The sequence below is a fragment of the Rhipicephalus microplus genome, chromosome 1 (assembly GCF_043290135.1).
Source record: "Rhipicephalus microplus isolate Deutch F79 chromosome 1, USDA_Rmic, whole genome shotgun sequence".
In the NCBI taxonomy this organism is placed as follows: domain Eukaryota; kingdom Metazoa; phylum Arthropoda; class Arachnida; order Ixodida; family Ixodidae; genus Rhipicephalus; species Rhipicephalus microplus.
Window position 1 is genome coordinate 137,957,395 of NC_134700.1, and position 15,322 is coordinate 137,972,716.

The 15,322-nt window shown below is 48.1% G+C and overlaps 2 protein-coding genes across 2 annotated transcripts; one reads left to right on the plus strand and one right to left on the minus strand.

Annotated features, from left to right (window-relative positions):
• LOC119178299 (uncharacterized) lies at positions 1-5,728 on the minus strand. Its single transcript, XM_037429492.2, has 4 exons — positions 5,609-5,728; positions 4,133-4,265; positions 760-848; positions 1-271 (listed from the first exon to the last, which is right to left on the minus strand). The coding sequence occupies exons 2-4, from the start codon at positions 4,259-4,261 to the stop codon at positions 115-117; spliced, it is 375 nt and encodes a 124-aa protein (XP_037285389.2). The 5' UTR covers positions 4,262-4,265; positions 5,609-5,728; the 3' UTR covers positions 1-114.
• Positions 5,729-8,651: 2,923 nt separating this feature from the next.
• Positions 8,652-13,294, plus strand: LOC119178222 (uncharacterized). Its single transcript, XM_037429417.2, has 4 exons — positions 8,652-8,782; positions 10,460-10,592; positions 12,444-12,532; positions 13,019-13,294. The coding sequence occupies exons 1-4, from the start codon at positions 8,667-8,669 to the stop codon at positions 13,167-13,169; spliced, it is 489 nt and encodes a 162-aa protein (XP_037285314.2). The 5' UTR covers positions 8,652-8,666; the 3' UTR covers positions 13,170-13,294.
• The last annotated feature ends 2,028 nt before the right edge of the window (positions 13,295-15,322 follow it).

Below are 15,322 nucleotides of genomic sequence, written 5' to 3' on the forward strand. Positions count from 1 at the left end.
TACAGTGGCGTAAACAGCCTTGTTTGAACATGTCTGTTATATACACATGGGCATAGCGGGAACTGACGAGACACGGAATGGAACTTCAGCGCAGCAGATGCGTTGTCACCCGAGTCACGGTCTACCGAGAATCCTCGTCACGGCCTCATCGGGCTTCTCCTCCGATGGAGTGACGCTCTCGGTGGTAGTGGTCGTCGAAGATCCTTCTGTTTCGGGCGTGGTCACCGTGGTGGTGATGGCACTGGAGTCGCGCTTCCAGTAGGGACCACCTCTGTACAACCGCCACCAACCGAAGGTAGGAAGACGGAGCCAGCATGCATAAAAAAAGTTGCGCCAGGGGACGGCGACTGTTACTTCACAGTAAGAGGATAAGAACATGCGTCAGAATTATGTGCAAGCAAATCCGCTTTAGCCCAGTTTTCCCGATGGTACCAGGATATGCATAGACTGTGCAGTGACAACCAATTAAACGTCAGAAATGACGCGTGATGCTAAGCGAAGCCCGTGATAAACGAGATATAGGCAGAGCACCTGTAGGCATGCAGCATAGACACGAGAATACTTGTAGGTATGTAGAACAGATCATTAAAAAATATTAGCAGTACAGGAGCATCTCCGAGGTAGTGGTGTGGTACGTGAACGAGAAAAATCGCACTAGACTACACGCTCCCGACACTCAAGCAAGCGAGTGAGCGTGCCCGAATTAAAACGAGTGGGTAAAGGAGGGCCTAGCCGTGCAGGCAGGAAGTAAAACATTACAGGTAATCGAAGGGGCAAGTTCCCAGGTACTCGTCGCAGCACACCCCGTTGAAGCACTGGCCGGAGCAGCAATCCAGGGGTCCAAAACACTGCGAAAAAAAAGTGAGTCAGCCATCAATCATGAACTGACGTGGGAAAGAAGGTTTCCTATTGGCCGCGAGAACGAGCAGAGTCGCCGCCTGGTGGCAACTGGCCGAAGAGGTGAAGTGTAGACTGCTCCGTGCGTCATCGGCTACCCACGTCGTGTGTCTATGTGCGCATACGTCATGCACGCTCTCGAAGTGTAGTTTGTGCGATCATGGCAGCGGTAGTGTAACTTTGCGTATGCCTGAAACGATGTACGAAAGCACTTGGTCTTGCTCGGCTGCTAATGCATTGTAATAGGATCGGCGAGTGCAACTTTCCAGAATGACGTTTATTGTCGCCATCCTCTTTATCCACCAGAATAATTTCAGAGTTGGTGTCGATCACCGTTGCAAGCACATTGCAAAATGCTGTTAGCATCCTCGCAAGCATGATGACTAGGAAATGATTTACAGCAACTCTGACACACACACACACACACACACACACACACACACACACACACACACACACACACACACACACACACACACACACACACACACACACACACACACACACACACACACACACACACACACACACACACACACACACACACACACACACACACACACACACACACACACACACACACACACACACACACACACACACACACACACACACACACACACACACACACACACACACACACACACACACACACACACACACACACACACACACACACACACACACACACACACACACACACACACACACACACACACACACACACACACACACACACACACACACACACACACACACACACACACACACACACACACACACACACACACACACACACACACACACACACACACACACACACACACACACACACACACACACACACACACACACACACACACACACACACACACACACACACACACACACACACACACACACACACACACACACACACACACACACACACACACACACACACACACACACACACACACACACACACACACACACACACACACACACACACACACACACACACACACACACACACACACACACACACTTGCTGTTGGTAGGGGTACAATAACGGCTGTGTAGTCTATCGATCACGCGAGATCACCTTAGTTGTGTTTATCAGGCCGTGGCGACACTACATAGAAATAATAATATACTATCACATCAACTGTGACACATCGGTACTTGAACTGTACTTAAAACAGAGTTACCGTGCGCAAGCGTGTGCTTAGGGGTAAGAAGGCTTCGAAGAGACGAGACGTTGAAAATTATTGCAGATGGCATGCCTTATATATAATGTCGTGTAATTTCACCTTGTTTACACTGCCTTCAGCATTTGGGTGGCATTGTCAGTGACCGACGGAAGGCAGTGGCGATTTTGTCTGAAAAAACATGCTTGTCCCATTGAGCAGGCCTTTGTTGTAGCACTGTCATGCGCGTAATCCAGCAATGGAAGCTTTCTGCTGAACCCTTATACAAAAAAATGTGCGTACACGTGGTAAACACAGTGTAGCGGAAAGCACCGTTAGTCACTAAGCCTTCCTGACTGGACTTATCCGACTGTCCCACTTTTCATTGTAAAGAGAATGAGAAAAAAAATGCGCATAAGGTGCGAACTGGGGTATTTAACTAATCGCACAGATATGCGGGCTTTGTACGATGCTTCTCTCTTTTGTAGGATGCAGATGACAAAGTTGGAAATAAGTAGTTCGGTCACGCTACAGCAGTGCGTAGCAGGCAGAGCACAAGCTAACCACACACAAACAACACATCAAAGGCGTGATTTAGTTCGAAAGCGTGAAGAGAGTCACGCAGGGCGAGCATCCATATGAAAGGCAGAATGCGCTTTGCTCGCAGGTAATGTTAACGTTGCATAGGCGAAGTGCACCGATTCAGTAGAGAAGAGCGTAGATAACTAGTCAACGAATATTATTGGCCGGCAATCAGCTCGGAACACGGCACGGTCCTTCCCAGTGCCAAACGTTCATTCGCAGCAGACGTTGTCTGCGGCGAATGCGTTCGTCTGCGGAAAGGCGGACTTTCCAGATACTTAACTATCTCATATCATTCACGTGGGATTGTGCTTGGGCCTTGTAGAATGTAATAGGTGGAAAGCCTTTTTGTAATCATTGCAGCGGTGCCTATCTCCCCTAAGCTCTGATAAGCCAACCTAAAAGCTTATCCGCTTCAGTCATGGCCGAAGCTGTGCAGTGGTTGCAGAAATAGCCGAGCAGACAAATTTGAGATTGGAGTAGTCGAAAGGTTTGGGGCATGCGCTGAAAGGAGTGAAAACATTTATTTAAAAAAAGAAAGGTGCCGCCCTTTAGAGGCTTCATTGTGGGTGGAGTCCTTATTCCGAGAAGTTGGTGACACTCGCTATCCTAGCCCTCTGGACCAGGGCCCGTTGGGCTTGAAGGTTCAAGAAACCCAGTAGGGTCGCCTCCCACTCTCTTTGATGGGGTGAGGGGTGGGGGGAAGAGCGGAGTTGAGCTGGCAAGCCCAAAAGATATGGGGGGTGTCAGCCACCTACCCACAGTATTTGCATTTACCAGTGAAGGAGGAATCGAACTGATTGCCGGGCACAATAAAGTATTAGTGAAAAGTCTCAGCAAGATGGGTTCATTAGACTTGCCCAGCCCCTTCTCAAGAGGCGAGTATTGACGATGCTGATCCCTGTAATGGGCCATAAGATCTGTCATAGTCACCAGAACTCCGCCTTCAGCTTACAGGCACTCAGTGTCTAAGCAGGATGCCCGGTGAACGAGTGCTCGGGCCACCGTGTTCGCGGCTTCAATCCCTATCAGGCCCTAGAGTCCAGACTAGGCAACGAGGGGTAGGGTTGACTCCCCGGTTGCTATAGTTCTGCAAAATTCCTTCCGCTAGTAGCGTGATGCAACCAGCTTTACAATGTCGACATGCCCCACGTGAATCATGATACATCAAGATCGATGGTCGGAGGCAGCTAGGGCAATAGCTATCTACTCCGCTTGTGCTCTGCCAGGAGCTTTGAAAGTGAGTCCATATACTTGCTTCTCCTCGTAAATTACCGCTGCCGTATACCATCCCCAGCCGCTTGGTAGACGGTACAGGGAAGGATACTGTGTAATTGGCGAACTGTACTTGTTGAAAACGCAAAACAGCGGTGAGACTCTAAGAATAGTAACCTGTGGGAAGTGAATTGCCTTTCACGCATAGTACAATATATTCACTTGTGCAGTTGCTCTACTGAAAAAAATTGGTGACTAGCGCAACTTACCAAGCCACCAAGGGGCGAGCAGAACTGCCTGGCTGCACCTTCAGCTACAAGTGGAGCCGCCAGTAGCAGCACTGTTGTGAGGGTGACAGCGAGGATTAGCAGACGGCTAGCACCAACTGTACACTTCATGGTTCTGGAAAAAGCACAACAAACGGCATGTTTTACGGTGGTCCAAGCACACATTTCTGCAAAGGACGTCTATGCCACGACGCTTTGGCCGAGGACGTACAAAAGGCAGTGTTACTGTGGAAATAGAAACTGCATAGTAGGTATTGAAGAAAAATTGATTGTGACGGGAGTGTCGCTGAACCCGACATTTCGGCAAATGAATAGGTGCTTGATGGAGGCCAACTTCACTTGAAAAAACGCCGACGCCAGGGACATTCACCCTTAGCGTAGATTTTGTGTCAAAATCAATGTTAATAATGAACCAACTCGCCCAACAAGTCACTCTGCTGAAGCACATTCCCTGTCCAAGAAAGTGCAATTTATTCCATATCTTCAAGCTTTTTTTTTTATTACACCCCGGGCTTCGGTATGGTTTGATTTACAGAATTGAGCACCTCGAAATTATGTCACAAACTGACCCACGCGCGACGGTGGTCGAGTAGTTTATAATTGTCGAGTATTTAGAATTATTGAAGGCACTTAACAGCTCGCACCCTACGTAAGCGTGATGGTGGAGCCAAGCGACAAGTCCGCCATGTTCGGACAAGTTCTTTGTAAAATCAAACAAAGCGAAGTTCTGTTGTGTGACAAGAAGCAAAATTAAATCTGTGCACGATGGTCTAGCTCACAAGGCATATGCTATAGACAAGACAAACACACGTGAAGTATAACCACCTTTGCTGCAGATGTCATTAGCTAGAAATATAAATTTCCGCGTCCGTGCAGTACGCACGCGGGAGTGGAAAAAAGGAACACTGGAATTTTGCCTCTTACTACACACCCAGCGGACAAATCGCGCACTCGTCAGTGGAGGGACTGTATAACAACTTGTGTAATCGGGAAGCTTGGAGCCTCCGTCTACACCTAGCTCAGGTTTTTTTTTCTTCAACCGTTGAAACGCATAGACATGGGCGTTCTTGTGCCTTGTCGCCGGGGAAATGCCATCACCATGGTGTAGAATTGAATTCCCGTCCTTGAGTCTAGCCACGTAATTTACTAATCTACCACGAATATATACACATTTTTGCACCCAAACACTAATTGACGGGCTACATTTAAAGAAATCATTCCACGGGCGCATCCCTAGCCGACACGAAAGACAATGCCGCAGACAACTAGAAGTCATAAGAACACGGACGCATCATATTTCCGATTTGAATACGAGCTAATTTCAGAAACGAAAATACCACAATGTGACAGATATATCGGCCTAGGTTGAAATCATTATTTTGACGGCAGTGTCGACACTGCGGAACACACAAAACCGCTGCCGTGAACAGCCACGTGGTTTCAGCTTCGTGAACTTACATTTTTCTGAATGGCAAAGTCGGTCGACGAAACGAAAATCGGGCGCCGATGCAGAAGCGTCCTTTCGACACGATGGCTACGAAGAAAGTGACCCGGCAGGGTTGTCCGGTTCGTATTTATATGCGATAAGAGCGACATGGGGGGGCGCACCTTTTTCGGAGGCACGCCTTTGGGGGCAACGCCGATCGCGCGGCATCCAGCTGATTCACGTCATCCGCGGCAGGCATCTTCATGAGCGCTCTTCTACTTGTCATGGTGACCATCACTGATAGCGGGAACGTGCCTTCGCATCGCTCGTAATAACGATTGGGAGGTCTATCTTCCAACGTGATAGCATGCTTATCTTAACAAAACGGAAAGAATAGGCAGAATCTTTAGAATGAAACACGCCGATCTGTGATGACTGAAGCTTCAAATGTGTCAGTTTTTCTACGAACATCGTCATGAACTGGGAATGCACGCAGAGTCGGTCAAACTAAGCGTGCCACGGTTTTAACATTGCCGCACACAAGACACCCCGCTAATAGAAACGCACTTGCCCGCCGCGGTGGTGTGCTGGGCGACCTGAAGGGCACGGATGCCATTCTGGCCGCATTCCGGTGGAGCGCTAGAGGCCCGTGAGATCCCAGTGCATGTTGATATGTGGGCTTTAACGTCCCAAAGCCACATTATAATTATGAGAAAGTCAGAGAGACACCGTAGTGGAGGACTCCAGAAATTTCGACAACCTGCGGTTCTTTAACGTGCACCCAAATCTACGGGCCTACATCATTTCCACCTGCATTAAAAATGCAGCCGCCGCAGCTAAGATTCGATCCCGTGACCAGCGGTTAAGTGCCAGAGCATGTTAATAAACGCCAGCTGGTCCAAATTTCTGGATCTCGCCTCTATATACGGCGTGCCTCATTATCCTATCGTGCTTCTGGTGCGCAAAACTCCGTATATTATATAGAAGCTCCATGTTTTTTGTGTGTGTTTAGTTGATAGAATGCGGAAATGATAAAGTTGTTGAGAGATGGTTAATACAGCCTGTATCTATGTTTTCTTAATTTTTTTGTTACATGCTGAGACGTAAAGTCTTAACTTCAGCTTGCCGTTGTCGTATTCGCAAAGTTTGGCATGCAGCGTCAGTTTGCCTGTGAACGTTCAGAACGCGCGCTATCACTAAAACCAGGCTTCCGATAGAAAGCAACAGCACCGTTCAGATGTTCATATAGGTGCAGCACAAGGCCTTACGTGAGAGTGTGTAAATAAAGCGAGTCAGAAAAGACACGTGCAGGTTAACATACGAATAGCAGAATGAAACTTGAAAAGGAAAAAAAAAAGAAGAGTGCCAGATTAGACGTAAAAACGCATGTAACACAATATTTTACCGCTTTTCAAATTTGTTAAAATGTCAACTTCGGCTTTCGTGCATGTGCGTGCGTACGTGCGTGTTTGTTGTAAATCAGGGGCGCAGCCGGAAATTCCTCTCGAAAAGGGGGGTGCCAGGGTTCAACCATACCTAGTGTACGTTCATGCGGTCGTTTGTATGTGCGCGTGTTATACATGTAAGCATAATTGAGAATTTTCGGGGCCAATTGAACCACCCCTTCCAATCTACACCCCCCCCCCCCCCCCTGGATACATCACTGTGGGGAGTACAAAAACGGACGCACGCCGCTGAATGGGGCCTCTTTGGAAGAATTCCGTTGCAGTTGTAGACTTGTCTGAATAGGGCGACATACTTATCAACGACCTAAGGCATCACTCGTTAGATAGTTAATAATACATTCAATTAGAGCTAACAGGATGCACACGAGCAAGTAAAGAAAAAGTGAAGGGAAGAGCGCAGTAATGCAGTAATGCATGGTAGAAACGTACAATCACACCGGGGGTGGAAAATGTGACTTTGTACAAAATGTAAAAAGTCACATTTTGTGACAAAATGTATAAAGGTAAACTGGCGCTGCATGGCAAACTTTGCGAATACGACAACGGCAAGCTGAAATTAAGAGCTCTACGTCTCAGCATATGACAAAAAAGAAAGAAACAAAAAAAGTGTAGATACGAGCTATATTAACCAGCTCTCAACAACTTTATTATTTCCGCATTCACGAGCTACTCTCAACTACACGCAAAAGACGGCGCACTTCTACGATAACATACGGAGTTTCGCGTACCACGATAGAATAACAAGGCACGCCGAATATAGAGGCGAGATCCGGAAATTTCGACCATCTGGCGTTTCTTAGCATGCTCTGGCACTTAACCGCGGGATTGATTCCCAGCGGCGGCGGCAGCATTTCCGATGCAGGCGGAAATGATGTAGGCCCGTGTGCTCAGATTTGGGTGCACGTTAATGAACCCCAGGTGGTAAAAATTTCCGGAACCCTCCACTACGGCGTCTCTCATAATCATGTGGTGGTTTTGGGACGTTAAACCCGACATATCAACCTCAGGTTGTCGAAATTTGCGGAGTCCTCCACTACGGTGCCTCTCATAATCATATAGTGGCTTTGTGACGTAAAAAACCCATATATAAACATGCACTGGAATCTCACGGGCCTCTAGCACTCCCCCTGAATGCGACCAGAATGGTATCTGTGCTCTTCAGGTCAGCCTCCCAGCACAAAGACACCACCGCGGCCGGCAAGTGCGTTTCTATCAGCGGCGTATCTTGTGTGCTGCCATGTTGAAAGCGTGACACGGTTAGTTTGACCGGCTCTGCATGCATTCCCAGTTCATGACGATGTTCGTAGAAAAACTGACACATTTGAAGCTTCAGTCATCACAGATCGGCGTGTTTCATTCTAAAGATTCTGCCTATTCTTTCCGTTTTGTTAAGACAAGCATGTTATCACGTTGGAAGATAGACCTCCCCATCGATATTATGAGTGATCCGAAGGCACGTTCCCGCTATCAGTGATGGTCACCATGACAAGTAGAAGAATGCTAATCAATAAGCCTGCCACGGATGACGCGAGTCAGCTGGATGCCGCGCGATCGGCGTTGCCCCCAAAGGCGTGCCCCCCGAAAAAGGTGCGCCCCCCCCCCATGTCGCTCTTATCGCATATAAATGCGAACCGGACAACCCTGCCGGGTCACTTTCTTCGTAGCCATCGTGTCGGAAGGACGCTTCTGCATCGGCACCCAATTTTCGTTTCGTCGACCAACTTTGCCATCCACAAAAGTGTAAGTTCACGAAGCTGAAACCACGTGGCTGTTCACGGCAGTGGTTTTGTTTCTTCCGCAGTGTCGACAATGCCGTAAAAATAATGCTTTCAACCTAGGCCGATATATGTCATAGTATGGTATTTGCGTTTCTGAAATTAGCTTGTAGGCAAATACGAAGTAATGTGCTGTGCCGATGTTCTTATGCCTTGCAGTTGTCTGCCGCATTGCCTTTCGTGTCGGCGAGCGATGCACCTGTGAACTGTTTTCTTTAAATGAAGCCCGTCAATTAGTGTTTGGGTGTAGAAATGTGTATATATTCGTGGTAGATTAGTAAACGAGGTGTTCCGTGGCTGGACTCAAGGACGGGAATTCTATTCTACACCATGGTGACGGCATTTCCCCAGCGGCAAGGCACGAGAACGCCCGTGTATATGCGTTTCAACGGTTGAAGGAAAAAAAAAACCTGAGCTCGGTATAGACGGAGGCTACAAGCTTCCCGCATACACAAGTTGTTATACAGTCCCTCCACTGAAGAGTGGTGCGTGCACGATCTGTCCGCGGGGCGTGTAGAAAGAGGCGGCATTCCATCGTTCCTTTCTTCTACTCGGGCGTGTGTAGTGCACGACCGTGGAACTTTGTTTCTGGCCGTGGACATCTACAGCAAAGTTGGTTATATTTCTTCACGTGCGTTTGTCTTTTCTATAGCACATGCACTGTGTGCTATAGCCTCGTGCCCGGATTTAATTTTGCTTATCCTCTCGCAACATAACTTCGCTTTGTTTGATTTTCCAAAGAACTTGTCCGTACACGGCAGACATGTCACGTGGCTCCACATCTTCGCTTACGTATAGTGCGAGCTGTTAAATGCCTTCAATAATTGGGAAAAATTCATTCTGTCAAGCGACTTCACGCATGCGCCTAAACATGTATTTCGCCTCACTTTTAAGCAGTACATGACGGCGTGCGGCCATGACCAATCGATCATTTTAGTTGATCAACGTCCCAAAACCCGGATATGATTGAGAGAAGCCGTAGGAAAGGGCTCCGTATATTTCGACCACGTTGGCTTGTTCGACGTGCATCTACATCTAAGCTCTTGGTCCTCAGAGCATTTAAAATGCGTTTTCAATTCCGCGGCCTCCTGGTCAGCAGTAGAGCACCATATAAACTACTCGACCACCCTTGCGCGTGGGTGAGTTTCGAGGTGCTTACTTCTGTGACTCAAACTATAACGAAGCCCGGGGTGCAATAGGGGCTTGAACCAAATGACGTTTCTTGAACAGGGAATGTGCTTTAGCAGAGTGACTTGTTGGCCGAGTTGGTTCATTAACGTAGCGTTTGGCGCAAAAGCCACGTTAAGGGGGAATGTTCCTGGCATCACCGTTTTTTCAAGTGAACTTGTTCTCCATAAAGCAGCCATCTATTTGTCGAAACGTCAGGTTCAGCGACATTACCGTCGCAATCAATTTCCCTTCATTACTTACTATGCAGTTGCTGTTTCCACAGTACCACTGCTATCTGCGCGTCTTCAGCCAAAGCGTCACGGCATGGACGTTCTTTGCAAAAATGTGTGCTTGGACCACCGTAAAAACCTTCCTTTTGTTGCACTTTTTTCAGAGCCATGAAGTCTATAGTTGGCGCCACCCGTCTGCTCATCCTCGCATAAAAACCTTCCTTTTGTTGCACTTTTTTCAGAGCCATGAAGTCTATAGTTGGCGCCACCCGTCTGCTCATCCTCGCAGTCGCCGTCACAACCGTGCTGCTACTGGCGGCTCCACTTGTAGCTGAAGGCGCGGCCAGGCAGTTCTGCTCGCCCAATGGGGATGTGGTATGTTGCACTAGTCCCTACTCTTCTCAGCAGACTAACCGTGCCATCGAATACATTGTATTCTTATTTACTATCTGTGTGCGCAAGGCTTTGCACTTCACACAGGTGACTATAATTTGTATCTCGCCACTTTCTTTCGTTTTTAACAAGTACAGTCCGCCAATTCAACAGCCCTCTCTGTACCGTCGACTAAGAGGCTGCGCCATGCGCCAGACGTTTACCCTATACGCTGATTGCCACTTCGTCTGCTCGATCCTTTCCGCAACCACAGCATAGCCTTCTGCACAGCAAGATTTCTGGTTTGCTTGTCAGAGCTTGATGGAAATATAGGCAACGCTGCAAAAGTTGCGAAAAAGGTATTCCACATAATATGTTCTCCAAAGTCCAAAGACACCCCACCTGAATGTTATGATATAGCCAAATATCAGGCAAATGCGCTCACGAACGCTTTGTATCTGGAGAGGGCCCTTTCGCTCATAACATATGCAAACTTCAAGTTCCTGTGCGACAACGTCTTTTGTGCAACGATTTCTTTTGTACTTTCCTCCACGTCTATTGTGAAATGCTCAGTGCAGCACGCACCCTTGTTATGTCGGATACGCCGGAAAGCTTTTCACGGGTTTAATTTTGACCAGAGCTGGGCGGATGGTTGAGGAGACGCGCAAACGCAACTAGCAATTGTTAGACGTTCGGCTTATGCATTTACTACTGCTCATTTCATTTGGTTATTTTGTTTAACTTTGCAGGTTGGCTTATATGGCGACTCTTTATAATGGCAGAGTTTGCATTCCCTACGGCGCACACTCGCCCAATTAATAACGGCACCTGCACGGCAGCACGTGGAGGGGACGTCCTTGCTGCTGGGGCTTGCGCAATATGCTTCTGCATATCAAGAGATCTGTGGCTACACGTTCCCCACTGCGGCGCGATCAAATCGCGCTTGAACTCTAAGCTTTTAAACGTAACATATCGCCATTAGTTGGATCTAACAGAATTAATGTATGCTTTTGCAACTTCCGCTACGCGTGCACGTGACATGAAGTCGTTGTAGTCGAGCCAGCATTCGGCTTGTTTTCACGCCTCCATCACTTCAACCATGTCAATTTCACCGCAATATGAAATTAGCAGTGACGCTGCAGGCTACAGAAGCGATGTGCATGCTGAAGAAGCGATTACTTCAGCTACGATTTTTCGCAAACCCACCTTTAGCGGCTGGCGTTGCCCTCTGTTGAATATCGTGCGTCGCAAAGCGCCGTGTTGGCTTTCCGTTGCGATGTTAACTCAAAATGAGCGCCATTTCATATTTCGTGGCGTAAATCTATATAAATAGCCCCGCCGCGGTTGTATAGTGGCTAAGGTACTCGGCTGCTGACCAGCAGGTTGCGGGGTCAAATCCCAGTTGCGGCGGCTGCATTTCCGATGGAAGCTGAAGTGCTATAGGCCCGTGTGCTCAGATTTGGATGCACGTTAAAGAACCTCAGGTGGCACAAATTTCCAGAGCCCTCCACTACGGCGTCTCTCATAATTAAATTGTGGTTTTGGGACGTTAAATCCTACTTATAAATCCAATATAAAGCAATATGTTGATACTAGTTCATCGGTCACCCTCAGTTCTCTTCGTTCATATTAACATACTTATGAAACCACCGCTCACCGTCGTATGATATACTTTCTCTCTGGCTCCCTATTCCGCGTCAATGAAGCCAACTGTGCATACTCAGTGCTAATAGTTACTAAAGACGCAGTTTCGTCCACACGGAAGGTATATCTATAAGTTTTTTTTCTAGTAAGGAAGCCTTCTATTCCACGTTAGCCTATGACTGACGGCTGATGTACTTTTTCTTTGCGCAGTGTTTTGGACCCCTGGATTGCTGCTCCGGTCAGTGCGTCAATGCGGTGTGCTGCGACGAGTACCTGGGAACTTGCCCCTTTGATTACCTGTAATGCTCCTCTTCCTTCCTGCGCTGCTTGGCGCACTCGTTTTAATTTTAGCATCCTGCATCCCTTGCTTGAGTGTCGGGAGCATGTAATTCGGTGCGGGTTTTCTCGTGCTCACGGCACAAAATTACCTTAGAGATGCACCTGTGCTGCTCATACCTTTTAATGAATGATCTGTGCTACATACCTGCAAGTATTCTCATTTCTACGCTGCATGCCTACAAGCGCTCTGCCTATATCTCGTGTAGCACGGGCTTCGCGTAGCGTCACGCGTCATTTCTGGCATGTAATTGGTTGTCACTGAACAGTTTATGCATATCCTGGTATCGTCGGGAGAACTGGTGCTAAAGCGGATTTGCTTGCACATAATTCTGACGCATGCCCTTACCCTCTTACTGTGAAGTAACAGCCACCGTCCCCATGGCGCAACGTTTTTTTTATGCATGCTGGCTCCGTCTTCCTTCCTTCGGTTGGTGGCGGGTGTACAGAGGTGGTCCCTTCTGGAAGCAAAATTCCAATGCCATCACCACCACGGTGACCACGCCCGAGCCGGAAGGATCTTCAACAACCCCTACCACCGAGAGCGTCACTCAGGAGGAGGAGGAGCCCGAAGAGTCCTCGACGGAGGAGTCTCGGTAGACACGTCACTCTGGTGCCGACAACACATATGCTGCGCTGAAGATCCATTGCTTGTCTCGTCAGTTCCCGCTATGCCGCACATGTACATAACTGAAATTTCCAAACAAGGCTGTTTATGGCACTGATGACTTGTTTCGTTAGTCTTAAGTTTTTAAACACAGTTGGTATCTCTAAGTCTCATCGTGACTCCATTCGATGCGCTTCTGGTTAATACGCATTGACGAACTTGCTTGTGGGTTGACCAGTCGTGCTCACAACAGCATACGCAGTAGGCATACCTTACTGAAGGGGTACGTGTGTCACCTGACCGAACATCTCGGAAAGCATTCACCTCAAAGGTGTAGATAGCTGGACCAGCTCATATACATCTACAGTACCAAGCAGCACAGAAAAAACCGACGCACAGGTAGGCATGGCGAGAGAAGCGCCTGTTTGTCAATCTCTTTTTCACGCTGCTTGCTACGATGGATGCAGTAACCACCCAGTCACAATTTATTGCGTGTAGGGACACCCTTGGCTAGATGTGACCCCCGCTGTCGCATTTATTCACCGTGTATGTACATGTATCTATATATATGAAAACGCAAACGTGTGATACATTCCACAAATACCATCCTGAGTGACGATACGCTAGTAACGATGACTTAGACGATCTCCGAGTGTGTTTTGTGCCGATCCGTCCATGCTCTCACTAGTGGCTCTCCTTGCTGTGTTGAAGCGTGCGTGCGATGCATCGACTGATTTGCGTGCCACAATGTCGGGGAACTGCTGCGTAGTGAGAACCTGCACGTCGAGGGGCGGAAAAAGCGTAAAGTGCGTGGCGTTTCATGCTTTTTTAAGCCACGAACCTCGACGCAGCCAGTGGGTTGACTTTGTACTTGCCGTTGGACAGAGGAACTGGACGCCTGTGAAGAACAGCCGCATTTGCTCCCTTCTCTTTGCGGCGAGCTGCTACAGGGTAAATCCTGTGTTCAAGAACCAGTTCGGTTTCAGTGGCAGTATGAGGCCTCTTCTCGAGGCCAGGGCTATTCATATTGTGTGCCCTGCTGCAGCTGAAAGCAGCGATTCACTCGCCAAATGTCCGCGCGATGAGGTGCGTAGTTGGTGTTCCCGAGTTGCGACAGTACGGCCAGGACTGATAAGTGAATCGCATTTAACGTGGAGCTTGTCAAGCAACAATCGTCGTGAATGGCGGTGATACCCAATTCCAGGTCGCTGTCATCATAACTTGCCGATGTTGGTGATGGCGAGGACGACGATGTTGGTGATAGAGGCAGGTCTATGGCTTCATAAACGCAGCTGGACTGACCCTACATGCACTCCTAGCAGACGAAACGCCAGTGTGACGTTACCATTTTTTTTAAAGTGGCGTCAGCTGTGCAGCAGCCTCGACGTAGCCGCGAGGTAGCGCTACAATTTCGTGGGCTTTCCAGCAATTTTGAACCGCATTTGATAGCGAATATATTATTCAATATTACAAATACCCATTCGTCACTCATGTGCGTTTTAGGTCGCGAGTCGCTACTAGGGGGTCGATAGCTACTTGTTGACGCAAAAATCTTGACATGAGTAAATTTGATGCCAGTGCTGCTTTAAGCTCCTGAATGGTGAACGGGAGGTCCATACAGGAATCGCGAGGTGGCGGACAACTTCTCGAAAGTTGTGAGCTGTTAAGTGCTCTAGTTTGCCCTGATAATTCGGCGCAGAACTCTTCAGCAACGTCTACATCTGGTCGATTTTGGTAAAGGGCTAAGGCCTTGAATGGTGACCTCTGAATGGGGGATGACCGTAAACTTTGTGCCGTCCTCTATAACTGCGGTAAAGGCTTGCAAGGGTCGAGTGACCCGCAGAAAGTAATCCAGCGTTGGAATTTTAGCTTCTCCAACCAACGTTGCATCTTCTGCATGCGTCTAGCAGTCCGTAAATCTTCTTTGTCTTTCGTGCTCCGGTACCTTCTTTCAGCTCGTCGTCGTAAGGCTCGAAGCCGCCCCATCTATATAGATATGTCAATGTCCATGAATTTTACAGAGCATGGGATCGTACACACAGTCCCTTGTGCAGTGCTCTTGATGGCCTTTTGTAAATCGGATATGTGTTCTTGGCATTGGTCTTCCATACGAGACTGAAATGTTTTCCAGTCCACTCTTCTAACC